This window comes from Perissodus microlepis, chromosome 1 (genome assembly GCF_051167445.1).
Source record: "Perissodus microlepis isolate ML-2025 ecotype Zambia chromosome 1, ASM5116744v1, whole genome shotgun sequence".
Classification (NCBI taxonomy): Eukaryota; Metazoa; Chordata; class Actinopteri; order Cichliformes; family Cichlidae; genus Perissodus; species Perissodus microlepis.
In genome coordinates, this window is record NC_140461.1 from 14530913 (window position 1) to 14548537 (window position 17625).

A 17625-nucleotide genomic window follows, 5' to 3' on the forward strand; every position below is an offset into this window, starting at 1 on the left:
TACAACAGCTCCAGCTTTCGGATGCTTAATACAACTCTCTTTGTTGTATTTTTATCACATTTTTGGGACAAATCATCATTTTTGACAGTAGTCTAGATGCTCCAGGAAACACTGAGTGCAGAACAATGTAAAATTACATTGTAGATGACAACTTCCCCTCCGTCCTTTCTCGGAACAAATCAGACACATTTCTCTGCTCTGCATCACAGGAGTCAGGCTTTTGATGTCGTCTGTCTTTCGTGCAAGTGTTCCCACCGGTGTGATTGTTAGGTGTGACATATGGCTTTGTTTAGGTGTGTGTTTGATCTCCAACTTCTGACAGCCAGAGCAGGTGTGGGAAAGGGATAATCATCATCTTGTGACTGAAAGGGACAGACACATGCATTTCACTCACACATCTATTCACACTTATTTCTGTTGATGTTCTTTTTGATAGATCTTCAGCTTATTTCCCGTTCACCATTGTCTTTTTGGCTTTCTCATACAGGTAAATCTTACACGATGATCGGCCGCGATGACTCTCTTCAGACTCTGGGTATAATCCCCTGTGCCATTTCCTGGTTGTTTAAGCTCATCAATGAGCGAAAAGAGAAAACTGGTGCACGCTTCTCCGTCCGCGTCTCTGCAGTTGAGGTCAGTGATCGCAATGAAACCTTAATTTGAAACATTCCCTGCAGAAAAAAAACGAGTGCAAATCCTGATGCAGACATTTGACAAATCAGGGCACTGATAGTCTCTAAAAAGCACTGGCGGTAGCTGTCAACTATCTTTAGTATCTGTCTTCTCTTAGTGAAGTAAAATTTTAATTTAAGATTCTTCTGGCCAGATTTAGTCCTAGACAGATGTTAAGAAAACTGAGAAAATAAAATGAGGAAGCTACTGTTCTTGAAATAATCTGTGCTTTCGTGCAGGTTTGGGGAAAAGAGGAGAACCTTAAAGACTTGTTATCTGAAGTGGCTACAGGCAGCTTACAGGATGGGCAGTCACCTGGGGTCTACCTGTGTGAGGACCCCATTTGTGGCATGCAGGTACACATGCACGAATACACAATTAAAAACATCACGGCTTACCTTGGAACTGGTTCATGTCACTTGTACCTGTAGATTTAAACCTTACAGATTCAGACTCTGTATAAATGTGTTTTCACCTCAAACAGCTCTCTGCAGTCTTGGCTTGCATGTGAACCCACAGACACTTGTCTTGGAGGAGATGATCTAGTATCGTTTACATTAAGCTCAATAACCACAACTGATAAATGAACATAAAAATAGTTTTATATGAATACATTTGAATATGGTCGATGTTATTGATGATGGGGCTCTTGAGTCCATCTGGTAGTACTGTGGATGTGCATCAAATGAAAAAAGGGACTTTGATCGTTCAGCATCCTGTTTTTATCCTACAATGCCAAAATGAAGTATTTTTAAAGAGATGATTCAGAAACAGTCGGATGATTCATTCACCTGATTGTGAAAACGATGCCAAGAGAAAAACACTTGACACAAACAAAACTGGAAAAATAACCAGAACTCTCAAAAGGCTCATTGTCTATTCAAACTTTTGTTTTTTTAAGTGACTTTTCAAAATTACATGCAGCTAAACAAACTCCTTTAATAACCAAGATTCAGAAAACAAAAGACGGCTTATGTGAATAAAATTCTAATGAACATCACTATTATTAACATCGTTTGCAGGTATCTGTGCAGCAGTAGTCTCAGTAACGTGTCAATGTAAAAAGAACACCAAAAACAAATGAGCGACAATGGGTTAGCAGCCGTATATGTGTGTGTGTGTTCAGTCATACTGTATGTTTATAGGATTAGAGGGTCTGATATAAACACATCTGTGTAATCCTTAACTAATCTGACATAATCTCATCAGTAATGATATCCTGCAGTACCACAGACACACACACACACACACACACACACACACACTCACTCCCTTCCTCTCTCTCTATTACTCACGTCTGCTTCCCTCTATTTCTCACATACCTGCAGACAAATTAGAAATGATTTATTAAAAATATACCAATCAGTCTGCTGCCACGCTGAATCCTCACAGTACACAATATTATCAGCGTTTAAACACTTTTTCCTCGGTAAACCAAATCCCTCAAGCTAAGGTGAAGTGTCTTTCGGCATGTCTGACTGCCTGTCCTCTGGCTACTCACGGTTGCTTCCTTATCACGTCGATAAAAGTGCAATATTCTTATGCTTTATTTTCTTCCCCAAACTCTTCCAGCTGCAGAACCAGTCTGAGCTCCGCGCTCCAACACCAGAAAAGGCAGCCTGGTTCCTGGATGCAGCCATAGCAGCTCGCCATAGTAGCCAACGCTCCAACACCACTGAAGAAGAGCACAGAAATTCACATATGCTCTTTACATTACACATATATCAGTATCGCATGGAAAAGACGGGAAAAGGAGGAAGTAAGTAGTGCATGCTTAAACCCTGATGTTTCTAACTGTTATTACTGGTGCAACAATTAAATGTCTCAATAGCAACATTTAACAATTACATCTACTGCGCTCACCTTTGCAGGAAAATAGTTGTTGTTTGTTGTGACTATGATAATCACAGTAGGATAAAAGCAGACAGAAACATATTGTTTGCTATGAATAAATTGTGGAACACTGGAGACCAAAGTAAGGAGCGAACAATGAAGGACAGATCAATATGCAGATCGATCTATTATGGTTGCTACAAATAAACTGCAGCAACAGAGATGCACATGCACCTTTTACTGAACGCATGATCCCTTAATATATTAATCAAAGTCATTTCCAACAGTTATTTTTGGTCTTTATAACAAATCACATGGCATTTGAGTGGTTTTATTTATGCCTGAGAGATGTTTGACCAAATTATGTCTGATTATTGCCATTTATGTTACACACAAGTGTGTGTCAGAAATAAACTGCAATGTGTGTGCATCTGTGTATGTATGAGAGAAATGTGAATGCTTAAGAATGATAACTGTAATGACATATTTGTTACACTTACATGTTTCTTTCAATCAAACACATTTAATATTAGAGAACAATAACCTAAGTAAATGCAAAAATACAGTTTTAAAATGATGATTGAATTTATTAAGGGAAAACGTTACTCAGGCCTACCTGGTCCTGTGTGAAAAAGTGATTATCCCCTAAACCTAAACCTTTAAACCTTAATTTAATTATTTTGAGCCACTCAGATCGAGATTTGCAGTGTTTCAAATTACTGTCCTGCTGCATAACCCTGCATCAGTTTGTGGCCTGCATGAGCTTCAGGGTTGTCCTGTAGACAGCAGAATTTATTGTTCCACAAATTACGAAGTCATCCACATCCAGAAGCTACAAAGCGGCCCCCGACCATCACACTACCACCACCGTGTTTGATTGTATGTTCTTCTTATGAAGTACTATATCAGTTTTATGTCAGATTTAATGGGATGTAAACCTTGTAAAAAGTAAAAGTCTTGTCTTTATTGGTCAGCAGTGGTTTTCTCCCATGGATGCCATTTTTGCCCAGTCTCTTTCTTATTGTTGAATCATGAACACTGACCTTAAATGAGCTAAGTGAGGCCTGCAGTTCTTTAGGTGTTGTTCTGTGTTATTTTGTGACCTTCTGGTTGGGTTATCAATGCAATCTTGGAGTAATTTTAGTAGGTCAGTCACCTCAGTGAAAGTTCACCACTGTTCCAAGTTTCCTCCATTTGTGGATAATAGTTCTCACTATGGTTCACTGAAGTCCCAGAGCCGTAAGAATGCCTTTTTAACCCTTTCCAGACTGATAGATGTTAGTGACTTAGTTTCTCGCCTGTTCTTGAATTTCTTTAAATCGTAGCATCATGTGTTGATTTTTTACCCTTTTTTCATGTAACCTTTTCATGTTCTTCATATTCTGTAATTGCTTAATTCAACAGAAAGTAATCTGGCCTGAGTGTGGCTAAGAAACTGAGCTCAGCTTTTCCAAAAATGCGGTTAATCACCGTTAATTCATGATTTAACAAGGGGGCAATTACTTTATATACTTACTAACTTTAAATAGGGCCAGGTAGGTCTGCATAGTTTTTCTTTTACTTTATAAATTAAATAATCCTTCAAAAACTACATTTTGCATTTATTCGGGTTATCTTTGTCGAATATTAAGATTTGTTTGATGTTAGGAAACGTTTATCTTAATATTATTACTGTCACTGTTAATATCGATTTTTTACAGATGCAGTATACTGTACTAACAACTCTAAGTTGTCCTTCAATCCTGAGCCATCTTTTCTCTTCTGCTAGTGTCAGGAGGTCGCAGTCGCCTCCACCTGCTGGACCTGGGCAGCTGTGATGTTAAAGTACTCGGAGGAGGAGGAGGAGGGAAAAGCAGGGAGAACTCTTCACCCAGCTCGGCTCCTCTGTGCCTTTCGCTGTCTGCACTCGGCAATGTGATTCTGGCCCTGGTCAATGGAAGCAAACACATCCCATATAAGTACGTTCGTGTGGGTGTGTGTGTTTGTGTTTATGGGTGGGTGTGGGTGAGTGGGAGTATGACTAATTAATGCATAAATTTAAGAGGAGAATAAAGACAAATTCAGAAACTGGTGAACTAAACTGTTGAGAAGAGTGAACGGTAGGCTGAGGTGGAAAGCAGGATCTTGATGTGAGAGGTAAAAAGGAAAGGAAAGTAGCAGATTTCATAAGTTGCTTCAGGTTTGGGGGATTTACTGTCATACACAACAGCAGCTGGTGTTACATATTCATCACATTCATTTTGTTGGTTAACTGACTGCCAATGACAGCAAAGGAGAGAGGAAAAGGCAAAGATGATAGAGCCAGTAACTCTAGCCAGAAGAAATTGTTTGAAAATAAAAATACTTGAACCAGGGGAAAAGAAATCATAACAACTAAAGTAATGCATAGTCCTGCTCTGGCAGGAAGAATACGGGATGTGAAACTGTAAATGCCCTTCTTTTTTCTAATTTCTCTCTGCTTCCCTTCTGCTCTTCCACTCTGCTTAAGGCTGTGTAGCTCTGTGCTCATGCTGGGTTAATTTAATCACAAGCTTTTGCATTTACATTGCAAAACAACCTGCTACTTAGCATTGAAACTCTAAGCAAAGCTTTGCTGACTCTGATTTGGCATTGGTGACTCAGACTCTTGGAGTGTGATGGGATTTGACTGGTTTTTAACAATCCATGCTGTGTTACTAGCACATTTTTAAATATCCAAGAAGTAAGAGTGATTGAACTAAGACTGTTGAAGTTGGGCTTGTATGTATGTGTATATATATATATATATATATATATATATATATATATATATATATATATACATACATACATACATACATACATACATATCTTCATTAAAAGTATAATGAAGGTATTTATTTATAAAGTAAAATAATGGTGTCCTGTGCATAAACTGTATATAAAGGATGAACACAGACATTGTGATGTCACTAATTAGTTAGTGCGTTAAAACCTTGAGCTGAGGGTTTTCACCCTCGTCCAATTGACCCTTTGAAAGTGGACGTGATGAGCAAACACACTCATAAGGTAGTAACACTGGATTTTTTTGGAGACCACTTTACAAAATAAAGTGAAAATTATGTTAGATGTCTGAGAAAGTCCCAAATAAGGTCCCAGACAAAGGAACCAAAGGACCATTTACAGACTAGACTTCTTTATAGTGTGTTTTTTTCTTTAACTAAAGGAATTCCCACCTCATTGCCCTCAGGCACTTCTCCAGAATCTTCAGATCCAGCAGCTACATCCATCTTTTCTATACAGTCTATAGTCCTGTTGTGTCAGGTACCAGGATGTTGGCAGTGGTCCCTGTGGAGTTGTTCCAGCTGGCACCACCTTCTGATGCTTGATCAGATTGGGATCTACGGCACTCTCTGTCACTTTCCATCTGCTGATCCTGAACAGTTTCAGTGGCGTGGTCAGGTGCATTGCCCTGGTAATGGAGGCTGCTCCCAAATCCCAAGGTCCGCCAGAAGAACATAATTTACTTCACCTCTCTCTAGTTTTAATGTTGTGACTGATGAGTGTATTTCACCCACAACCAAACTGATTGATCAGCTGAATTTCCTATCACCTTTCTCATCCCTAGAAACCAAAGCAATCATATAGCCGGCTGTTTCCTTTGAGGGGAAAATATTCGACTCAAACGAAACACGCTTAAAGTCCGGCTGCTCATTTTCTTTCATCACAGTTGCTGAGCCTGTCTTGCAATGCTTCACTGCTTCCAGGATAGGGTCCCATCCTGTTTTTATAATCCCAGTCCTGTTCCAGTACTGTTGCTAGGTAACCAGTGAATCTACCATTTATCAGTACACTTTTGGACTTTGTAGCTTCCCAGTTCACAAAAAGAGTCAGACTGTTCAACCAGCACTGCCTTCTGTAAGAATCCAAGCGTCTCGGCACGATTCAGCAGTCAACATGCTTGAAAGACCCATGTTTCAGTCACAATATGCTCTTGCAAAGACCCTTAACACATTTACTAAACATTCCCTTTCCTCATCGTGGATGCTGCACAACTTCTTGTCCAAAAAATGTTTTCTCTTTCCCACTCATGTCTCTCTGTCAATCAAGACACTCAAAGGGCAGGTTTTTCCTCTTCTCGCCAAAATCTCTTTGACACTAGAACTCTAGATTTTCTCAGTTTATTAGTTTAGTTAAATAGAAATTTGTGAGCAAAGCTGTACCACAGTGTTGCTTATTCAATGCCTTAATATGAATTTTCTGAAACAGTGGTGATCCAGGAATTTAGATGACAGAGAGTGTCATATTACATATACGATGTTCCTGCCTGGTAAAGCTTGTAATAAATCTAGCACAGGCTGATAGGTAAGACCCAATCCAACATCCCCAGCACTTGAATTAACATCCAAATGAATACTTCATGAGTCATGAGTTTACCTACATTAATCTCAGGGAGATATGCAGAGATAGCTCGAAAGAGAGAGAAAGAGAGAGACAGAGACTGGAGGATTTGTTGAAGCCCGAGGCAGCAAACTGAGAAATCAGAAAAGAAAAAAAGTAAGCAATAATGAAAAAGAGGAGGAGGTCAGATAGGAGCGTGTACGTACTTTGCGTATGTACACTGTTGTGTGCATACACGCATGTGAATGTACACATACATGTGCAAGACTTGACTGCGGGCTGTGTTTTTAGAAAAGGGGGACAGCAGCATGAGGTATCGGGCCACAGAGGAGCTGTACTCACTGTCAGCCTGCAGGCCACAGCACACACACAAACATTATGAATGATTGCAGTAGCCCACCCAGGAGAAGGTCTTTTCTTAAACACACAGCCTAGTTTTACTCTCCCATCTGCTCGTTTAGTCTCTCTGGGACATAGACCATCTCCCAATATTAGACTTTATCATACCCAGAGCTCCTCTTTTAAAGGGACTGTTCACCCAAAAATCAAATGTATATATTATACTACTGGTCTGGAGTGCTGCTTATCCATCTAGATTGTTTTGTGATGAGCTGCACTGTGTTGGAGATATTAGAAAATTATGTTGTGAGCAGTTTCATGCAGGACTTCATCTCTTTCCACTAAACTACACCCATCAACTGTATTACTATCCAGAGTGAAGCGTGCATGTACATGTGACACAGTATGACAGGAGTTGAACATTAAGGGTGTGTGTCCACAAACTCTAGTTTTTGAACTGGAAGCTCCTTTGGGCTCATTTTCAGAGCAAGAAGCACTTATCTTTGCAAAGTTACAGGACTGCCGTTTTTGTTATTAGATTATAGATAACTGTCCGGACAGTTTTTTTTTAAATAGATGCTACAATTTCACATTGAAAACCATCAGTCTAACAAGGCAATATAAGTAACACTTGGTGACATTGGGAAGGAAGAACCCCCTTTTAACAGGAAGAGACAGGGTTCAAAGAGTATCAGACATCTGTCAAGACTGGTTAGGTGTGAGGGCAAAACAGAAGAGAAAAAATAGAGTGAATATAAAGACAAGGACACAAACTATAGCAGAAAGCAGTAGTGACATACAAAAGTACTGAGAGTGAAGAGGGAAATAAAACAGTTCCTATATTAAACTGCTCACAGAAAAGTTTGCAGATACTTTGAAGTCACCAGATCATGCAACTGAGTGTTTCAAAACCGAAAGATAAGTACCATCTGCATCTAGCAAATATCTCAAAAGCTGCACAACCTACACCAAAAGATGGATTAAAAAGTGCTACAGGTCAGAGGATAAATATTAAATAGGTGAACTGTGAGCTTTAATTAGCAAATTGTTTGTCTCTTTTTGCATTAATAATCGGAAAAATAACTAATGATTATAAGTGCTTTTTTCATTTAAATTTCATGTTAGCCTTGTGTTGTGTTAATGTTGCAGACTCTCTAACTTGTTGAAAATGCTTTACCTGACCAAGAAGAGTTATTAATAACCTTTAGCCAAAACATACGTGGGCATTTGTGAGAAAATCGACCAGTTTTGTCACACCTTTAAGTGACTGTGTGCATTTACAACATGTCTTCAATGCTCACGTCTCGGTGTATATGTGTAACCAGGGACAGCAAGCTGACCATGTTGCTAAGGGAGTCACTAGGCAACATGAACTGCCGGACCACCATGATTGCTCACATCTCTGCCTCACCTAGAGATTTCTCAGAAACCCTCTCCACTATTCAGATTGCTTCCCGGGTGCTCCGCATGAAAAAGAAGAAAACTAAAGTCACAGTGGTGAGTTTTCTTTCTTTCTTTGTGCTTCATTAAAATAATAAAATTATCCAGATGTAGACAAGTAAAGTGGCAGGTATAATATCTTAAACAAACATAAATTACTTTTTTGACAGTTCATTTTTTGCTGAAACACACATTGCCTTGACAGTGCACTGCAGTGTTTTAATTTTTGGAGTTTAGGTGAAAATCTTTTATAGAAGTTGAAACTATTTATTTGTGTTAATGACTTGCTTGTGCAGAGCTCATACAAAATATTTTACCTTCTTGTCTCCGTTTGCTGCTGACACAAATTGACTTCTTACGCTCACAGATGTCAAAAGTGTTCTGCAGAAGAAAAAAGGTTAAAATGAGGGCTTCAGCTCTAAAAATAAAGAAGACATTTCAAGCCACAAGATACTCTATTACTAATATGCTAGAGAAATAGGAGGAATTAAGTTAAACTGAACTGCAATTAAGTGAAGTTCTTATCTTCTGCCTTGGGTCCATATTAGTTATCCCCTCATCTCCTTCTTTCTGGTCTCTAACTGTCAATTAAAAGGAAAAGAAAAAAAAGGACAATCTCACTCTGCAAATCTCAAAAGGAAATCATTTCTCTCTCATCACTCTTGTCCTTTTCCACTTTCCTTATTATCTGGGCTCTTCTCAGCAATACACATCCAGCTCCTCTGGGGGAGAAAGCTCCTGCGAGGAGGGTCGCATGCGTCGTCCGACCCACCTGCGACCTTTCCATCACCGTGGTGACCCTGACCCTGACCTTCCGCTGCTGCGACTCTCCAGTGACCCCGACGAATACTCCAGCAGCGAGCAGTCATGTGACACAGTCATCTACGTGGGTCCGAATGGAGCAGCTGTGTCAGACAGAGAGCTAACGGACAATGAGGGACCACCAGAATTTGTACCAATTATTCCTGCGTTGCTTCGAGGTAAAACTTCAGAGCAAAGCCAAAATCAGGCAGCAGGAGCACAGAACAAGGTAATTTGAAAATATGTGCATTTATAGATTAGACACTTAGCATTATTAAGTAGAATATTTGTGATGAAGAATAATTCTATAACAGGTGCAGTCTCAGCCAGACGAGCAGCCCAGTGGCCCCTCACAACCTTTGTCTCAAGCCTCTCAGTCTCTACTTGGTCAGCCGCTGGCTCCTGTCCCAGAGGAAGGAGCTGAATGCCTGAAGTGCAACACCTTTGCTGAGCTGCAGGAGAGATTGGACTGCATCGATGGCAGCGAGGAGGTGAAGAACTGTCTTCTGCTCTTGTTTTTGTTGTGATTGTGCAAATAAAAATCTTAGATACACATAGGATGACATAGTATGATGGGATCTGTAATAGGGGGTCTATTGAAAGCTTGATAGCTATTTTTGTCAATTTATTCAGATGAAAAAGAAGCGTTCTGTTTGTATCTACTTAGCATTTTGTTCATTGCGTGTCAGGCTTTATTATTGTTGTTACAGCTGCTGTTTGTGGTGGCAATTTTCTGTCCCTTTCAATACTCATGTATTTCCATTTGTGTTTGGATATAACACATTCAAATTACTTTTCACAAATTACCTTATTGTGAAAATATTTGTACAGAACCCCAATATTTGCACGGCAATAGCGCAGGTTGTTCGGAGGTCAAGTGATCTTTTTTATTGTCTTCCACCATCACTGAAGTTGTGATTAACGGTGTACTGTAATTTAGAAATAAAAGCGACATAATTTCAGAATTTTCCCTTTGATGATAGTCTGTTACTCTTCTGTTCTCCATCGCTCTGTTCATTTTTGCAGGTGGCCAAGTTTCCCTTTGAAGAGGCTCCAGCTATCAAACAAGGGGTCAAACAAGAGGCATGTCCATCTTCATCTGTTCCAGCTTCTGCTCCTGCTCCAGCCCCTCCAGCTGTGTTGGATACAGAAGCCAAAACAGGTTCAATTATTATTAGGAATAATGATGATGCTTCCGTTCATATTTTGCATGTGCTGTATGTTAACATGTAAATCACCTTTGGGTCTTCTGTTTCTAGGACCTGCATGTGAAGTAGGAGGTGCTGTGCAGGTGTCCAGGAGGAGGACCAATGACCAGCAGCTGCAGGAGATCAAGGAGGTGGTGGAGGAGGCTGAGCTGGCCCAGACAATGATCCACAGCTTGACTCAGAGTTCTGGCTGCCCAACAGTTACGAGTACCAGAAGCATTGCAGGAAGCAGCAGCATCACCTCTAACCCACTGCACAAAGCCAAGAACTCCCACCTACATGACAGGTAAGACCAGGTGGTTTAGATTCAGTACTCTTTTTCATATATTACCATTAGCCTTTAGGAAATATGTTTATATGTTTAATTCATGATTTATTGCTTTTACTGTCTCTCATTTGTGCAGTCGTGAGAGTCTGAATGTGGTGGGCGGCAATTGTGAGGGGAAGTCACGACCTCTAGGATCACCACGTCTTGGAATTGCCAGCCTGACCAAAACCTCAGAGTACAGGTGAAGCAAATATACAGTGAAGCATAGTGCTGATGGCAAAAATCTTCATTTTGTTTTGAGCAAAACTTGGAAAGTGTTAAATAAAGCTATGTACTAGAACTCTCAAGTGCTCTGATGTGTAAATGTTCAGCACAAAAAATTCAATTTGTGCAATCCAATTCATTTTTATCTTCCTTCTCAGGCCTCCATCATCCCCATCCCAGCGGTGCAAAGTGTATACCCAAAAGGGTGTCATTCCAGCAATGCAGCCTGTATCCTCAAACACTCAGGAAGGCCAGGCCCCGGATGCTTTGACGTCAGACAGTATGCTTTTCTTTCTTTTACACAGTTACGCTTTAGAACTGTGTTAATTTTTTTTAAATTTGTATACATATATATGCTATATATGGATATTACATTTAATTCTTTTTACTTTTCCATTTCACTCCCTTCTCTTTTTATTTTCTTATCTCAGTTTAAGTTTCAGTTTAAATCAAAATTTTCCTTTGGAAATGTGATTTTTTTAGGTTAAATAGTAACATTTCATTACAATTACCTGTCACCACCCATCATAGTCATCTACTTCAAGTAAAAATATCAGAAATAAGCTACAGTGAATTCTTGGCTGGTCAGTTCTAGGGTATCCTTTAGGGTGTATATGAGTTTCTTTTAAGATTACAAAAATAATTTTTGTATAGTGCTCCAATTTCACTAAAAAAGGGAATTTGTTCCCTCCATTTAATGTTGCATCCATTTGGATAAAGACCTGAGATAAAGACTAGAAGAATATTGGGAAAAAAATCATTTTCGTTTTAAATGCAAGAAATCTTACAAATACTGGCGAGTTGAGAAAAATCAGTAAGCAATTTTCAACTGATGCTTGAAACATTGGATGACATGTTTCAAGCATCATGATGAGAAACATTTGTTCTTATGTGCATCTCCCCGTTCATTAACGGTGAATTCTTCCCGGGTAATGTTACTGCTGTTTTATATATGCTGGATGCATAAAAGACACATGCTGAGTCACCTGTGTATGACACAGTTTATCTGCATAATAATCACTGGTTTGAACTTGTCTTCTCAGCGTGATGCCAATTTCCCTGCACTTGGAAAACAAAATAAATTACAATGCCAGATGTTTCTGATTCTACAGACAGTTTGGCTGCAGACAGTGGTCGTTCCTCCACAGAGTCCCTGCTGTCCAGGAGTTCTCCTGCAGGGATGAGCCCACAAGTCCGTGAGCCAACTCCATCGTTATCTGCCAGCCTGGGCTCAGCTGAGACGCTCTGCGATGATGATGTACCACCAATACCTTTGGATAGCAAGGATGGTAAGTTCCAGTAAACACAGCTTGTTTTAACATGAGGAAAAGTGGTGAGAAAGGTAGGTGAATGCCTTTTGGGCTCATGTTCCTCAGCAGTTTTCCCAGTGCAGCAGGTAGCTACTGTCATCAGGGATGGATATGGGCATGTGAGGTGTGCTTGGTCTGCAGGAGTCATGGGTCTGAAGGTTATGTCCACATGAATGTAGGGACCCAGCATTTCCTAGAAACATACTGCATCGTAACTGAATGACTCTTTTCCACTTTTCTTTTCTTTTTTTTAGCTGATCGGTATATACATAAAGACAATGAAGAACTGAGAAATTAACTTTTGCTTTTTTCTATCTTTATCTTTTTTCTATATTTTCTTCCAGGAGTCTCAGGTTCAGCAGCATCTGCAGTAACACTTGGACCTCTTGTACTTGGGGATGATGAACTGGTGTACACTGTGGTTACTGGAGGTGAGGAGGACCTTGACATTACTGCTCTCATTGAGAATGAAGGCTTGGCTGGTCGTCCAGTAAGCATCATCAGCTTCAACAGTGACTGTGGCTCTGCAACTGCCCTCGCTACTGGCTCTCAACCCATTTGTACTGCTTTAGATGGAGTTGTGGAGGATCACATGCTTGTAGGTCCTGCAGCATCTTCGGGGGTTTCAGATGTTGTTGCCATGGCAGAGGTTAGTGCTACTTTGATCGTTTGGTTTGAATTTGCATAAATAAAATAGATTTTACATTATTTAAACTTTAACAGCCACATTTCATAATTGTTTCTGGATTTCAAGATGTCATACTTGATTGGTTTTAGGTGGCAATGGCCAAGCTGCGGACAGAAGGTGAATCCTTAGCCACAGGAATGTCAAACTGTGGTTCACCCAACTCTTCCTGGGTGAGTGATCTGAGCGCAGGCAGCGAAGCTGATCAGTCTCTTCATAGCTTCAGCCAGTCCCAGAGCCAGCAAGGGGAGGCACTGGCTGATCCTGATCCCAACTTTGGAATCGAGACGCTGGGTGGTTATGAAAATGGTGGTACCCCAAGAAGAGGGAGTCTGGAAGGAGAAATGGTTCTGTCAGAGAACCAGAGTGATAAGGGTACTCCAACTAAAGAAAGGCTGAGAAAACTGCCTCCTTCCATGGCTAAAACTAACATCCAAATTCTGGCAGGACCTGGTAACACGTCTCCTTTCAAGACCAACATCCTTGTTCACCCATGTGCAGCTGTCAAACCCATGATTGTCCAGGAAGCCACCATCCTCTCCTCACCTACAAAGGCCAACTTTATGAAAGATCCAGTCAAATCCAATGCAGCATTTATAGCATCTATTTCAAGTGAGATGAGCTTTGAAGACCCCTGGCTGAAACGTGGTACAGAAGAAGGAAAGTCCAAGGAACTAGTGTGTGAAGGGAAACTGGAGAAGAGGGAGGCAGAGCATTCGAAGGGCCACTCAATAGATAAGGCAAATGGTGGGGGTGGTGATCATGGCAGTTCAAGTTCAGGTGGTGAGGTGGTGTCATCGCCAGACTCTTTTAAGCGAGTGGTGGATGGTTGTGAGATGGTGGCTGTTGTTGCCCAAGGTGAATGCTTGACTAGTGTTTATAACCCAGATATCCACCGTACAGCTAGTCTACCACGCGGATGGCACCGTGTCAACCGCCATGACGGCTTAGACAATGGAAGCGAGTACCGTAATCTTGGAGTCACCACTTCAACTCCTTGTAGTCCCCGTGCCACACTTGATCGCTGGGGATCCAATGGAAAGCAGGGCTTTTTCTCTCATAAAAAAGGGGGAATCCCACCGCTGCCGCCTGTACGAAAGTCCAGTCTAGACCAGCGGAACAGGGCAGCCAGCCCTCTCCAGCAAACCACACATGGAGTCTCATCGCAGGGGAACTCGGCAGATGATGCAGGGGTATCTGGCTGTGGCCCTGCAGGAGTAACTCGACAGCGAGGCTCCAGCATAGACAGTAGTAGGCTTTTCAGTGCCAAGTTGGAGCAGCTTGCCAACAGAACCAACTCTCTGGGCCGAGTCCACAGCTCACACAGTGGTTCCCATCATTATGACTGCTTTTCCTTGGAGAGAGGTGAGAGTCTTAGAGGGGGAGGGGGAGTGAAGGGAGACAGCACCATGCCTCGCACTGGACGCAGCCTCAACCGTGCTGGATCACTATCTTCTTCTTCTGGAAACACCAGCAGCCTTTTCAGTGGCAGTACCAGTCCAAACAGCGCTCCACAGTCACCAGCTAAGACCAGCAGCCAGTCAAAGATATCAGCAGTTAGTAAGCTGCTGATGACCAGCAGTCCCAAGGCCAGGAGTCTGTCTGCCTCCAGCACCAAGACTCTGAGCTTCTCTACTAAGTCTTTAAGCCAAAGCTCCAGCCGGAGCTCCAGCCTTCCTCCTAATGGAAAGGTAGGAATAAATATTTCTTCAAAGTAAATGATGACGTGCTTACTTTCTTTAACATCTGTAAACCACAAGCTCATCAGACAAAATTAGCTAAAATTATTTAAGTCCTTCCTCAAACTGTGTTTAGCTTTAACGTCCATCCTTTAAAGCAGGGTCCCCAATCTCAGTCCACGAGGGCCGGTGTCCCTGCAGGTTTCAGATCTCTCCCTGGGTCAACACACCTGAATCACATGATTAGTTCATTACCAGGCCTCTGGAGAACTTCAAGACATGTTGAGAAGGTAATTTATCCATTTAAATCAGCTGTGATGGATCAAGGACACATCTAAAACCTGCAGGGAAACCGGCCCACGTGGACTGGGATTGCTGCTTTAAAGTAATTAAAGGATGTTGGCTTCCATTTCTCCTTCCATCCACCTAAACCACTTTACTTGTCTTTTTAGCCCCAGAGTTCAGTCCCGGCCCCTGTGCAGCAGCAGGGACCTGCCCCTGGGTCCTGGTCTACCCAGTCTCTGAGTCGAAGTCGAGGGGGAAGTCTGGCTGCTAAGCTTCCTCTCCGAGCTGTCAACGGTCGAATCTCAGAGCTACTCCAGGGGAGTGCTGGCTCCCGTTCCAGGAGTCATGTTCAGGGAGGAGGCACAGATCCAACAGAGGAAAGAGGGACGAGGTTTGTTAGTTTTATATCATAAAAGTATATTTACATATACAGTACACCTATTTAGTGGTTCCTATGGAAGCATTTTTCATTTATTCATAGGACAGCTAATATAAAATCCAAGATTAGATCCATACATTATGCAAGAGTAATTTTGGCAAGTCGTGATAATGTAAGGTGCAAACTGTAAGGAAAAGTGACATTTAAGTTCATTCAGATAATAATCTGTTCGAAGTTATTTACTGCTTCCTATTTCCTTGTTCTCAGTGGAGGAGGAGGTGGAGGAGGAGGTGGAGCAGGAGGCGGTGGGGGAGACAGCCTGGGAGAGGAGAGGGCAGCAGTGGTACAAACACTGCCTTCTCCCTACAGCAAGATTACAGCTCCCAGAAAACCACACCGCTGCAGTAGCGGCCATGCTAGTGACAACAGGTACAAGCTTTAGGGCTCTGAGAAATTTGAAACTTAAATTTCACAAAATAAAACATGTATTTTTTCTGTATTTTGCTTCATCTCTAACTGTGATCTCATAATGCCTCTAACAGCAGTGTGTTGAGTGGTGAGCTCCCTCCGGCAATGGGGAAGACGGCTTTGTTTTACCACAGTGGAGGCAGCAGTGGGTATGAGAGCATGCTGAGAGACAGCAGTGAGAACACAGGAAGTACCTCCTCTGCTCAGGACTCCCTCAGTGAGCACAGCTCAGCCACCACCTCCTCCCGACGGAGCTCCAGAAGCAGCAAGAAGAGCAGGAGCAACACAGGTCACGACACAAATTTTCAAAATCGCGTTTTATAAACATCTTCACCCCTCAACTAAAACCTGATAATCCGCTTGCTATTCTTTATAGGAAGGCACATTTAGGATTTTCATCAACATAACTAGTGGTAATTTCTTCTGAACAAGTTGAAGTGTCTTATCACTTCTAATTAAGCTGGCACAAGCGTTAAAAACATAATTAAATACACCCTGCGCTAAAACCACCCAGATGGCTAGTTTTTATAATTACATGAATAAATATATATCTAACATCTGTACGATTTCTATTCAATGTATCCTCAATGTGTGATGTTTGCCCACTTTTACCATATTAACTTTTACAAACAAATTTTTAGGCGTGAAATTTTGATAATATATTTTTCAAAACAACAGTAACATAGAAGTGCTGGAAATAGAAATAGACACCTTTGTGATGTTGAAAAGCACTGTAACAAAAGAAGCGAACAGTTAAGGGAATTGTGAAGAAAGCTGTGGCTACAGGAGGTGCTGGGTAAGGTAAGGTGACCCTGACCAGTCATCTGTGAAATGGTAAAAGGGAATCTGCTGGTGTAGGCTGTAATGAATATATATTCACCAGAACAGAACACAGAGAGCTTGCTAATGTGCCTGCCAAATTACTGTCTATTGGTTAAGCATGAGGATTGATATGTGCATAAAAAATCAGATTGAAGAGAGGCAGCTCCTTCCAGTGTGTGTCTAATTATTGATTCGAAAGGGAATTAGCCTTTCCATCCAAGTGTGCGGGAAGCAGTCTCACCTCCTGCCATGCAGCGTAAACTCCGGGTTTACTCTCATTTTGCTTTCACCACAACCGATTCTGTGGATCAAAGAGCCACTTCAGTGCCACAAGATGACACAAAGGTGTGAAGGATTATTCTGTGTTTGTTGTGAATCAAGGTGAAGCCAGTAAGCGAGGAACGATTGATACAGTTGAGCCCCGGTGATAGAAAACTGATTATACTCTTAATAATAAAAAGGCAGAAGGAGCATGTGTATAAAGGACCGAGGCAATATCCAGCTGAAATGTTAATTACATCTCCAGCTGAGTCTCTCTTTTTATCCTTGATTTTCATTAGACTGGATTCATGTGCTTACCTCTCTCCTCATATTCCACGTATTCACCCCATCTCTCTGTCATTCATCCAGCTCGCTTCCCTCGCATCTTCCTCTCCCCGCAGACTCAATCTTTCTCTGTCCCGTTCTATGCTGCTTCCTAATGAAATACAAATGTCTCTGCTTGACCTTTATGCGCTGCTTCGAGACCAAAAGACAGCTGCAACCTTATTAAAATCAGCACTTCCTCTCCCCTCTCTCACACATACCTTATCA

General features: G+C 41.4%; 1 protein-coding gene across 2 annotated transcripts in view; it reads left to right on the plus strand.

Moving 5' to 3' along the window:
• kif26ba (kinesin family member 26Ba) overlaps positions 1-17625 on the plus strand; it is a 100050-nt gene that overhangs the window by 71985 nt on the left and 10440 nt on the right. The window contains exons 8-25 of one of the 2 annotated variants that reach the window (XM_084931150.1): positions 488-633; positions 912-1028; positions 2245-2431; positions 4274-4463; positions 8529-8700; positions 9347-9673; positions 9759-9935; positions 10471-10606; positions 10704-10938; positions 11057-11161; positions 11343-11464; positions 12297-12473; positions 12839-12925; positions 13067-13143; positions 13272-14870; positions 15311-15534; positions 15790-15951; positions 16065-16279. In XM_084931150.1, coding sequence (XP_084787276.1) covers positions 488-633; positions 912-1028; positions 2245-2431; positions 4274-4463; positions 8529-8700; positions 9347-9673; positions 9759-9935; positions 10471-10606; positions 10704-10938; positions 11057-11161; positions 11343-11464; positions 12297-12473; positions 12839-12925; positions 13067-13143; positions 13272-14870; positions 15311-15534; positions 15790-15951; positions 16065-16279 — 4455 coding nt within the window. Of the gene's footprint in view, positions 1-487; positions 634-911; positions 1029-2244; positions 2432-4273; positions 4464-8528; positions 8701-9346; positions 9674-9758; positions 9936-10470; positions 10607-10703; positions 10939-11056; positions 11162-11342; positions 11465-12296; positions 12474-12838; positions 13144-13271; positions 14871-15310; positions 15535-15789; positions 15952-16064; positions 16280-17625 lie in introns of both variants that reach the window. The other variant, XM_084931140.1, reaches the window with a different exon arrangement.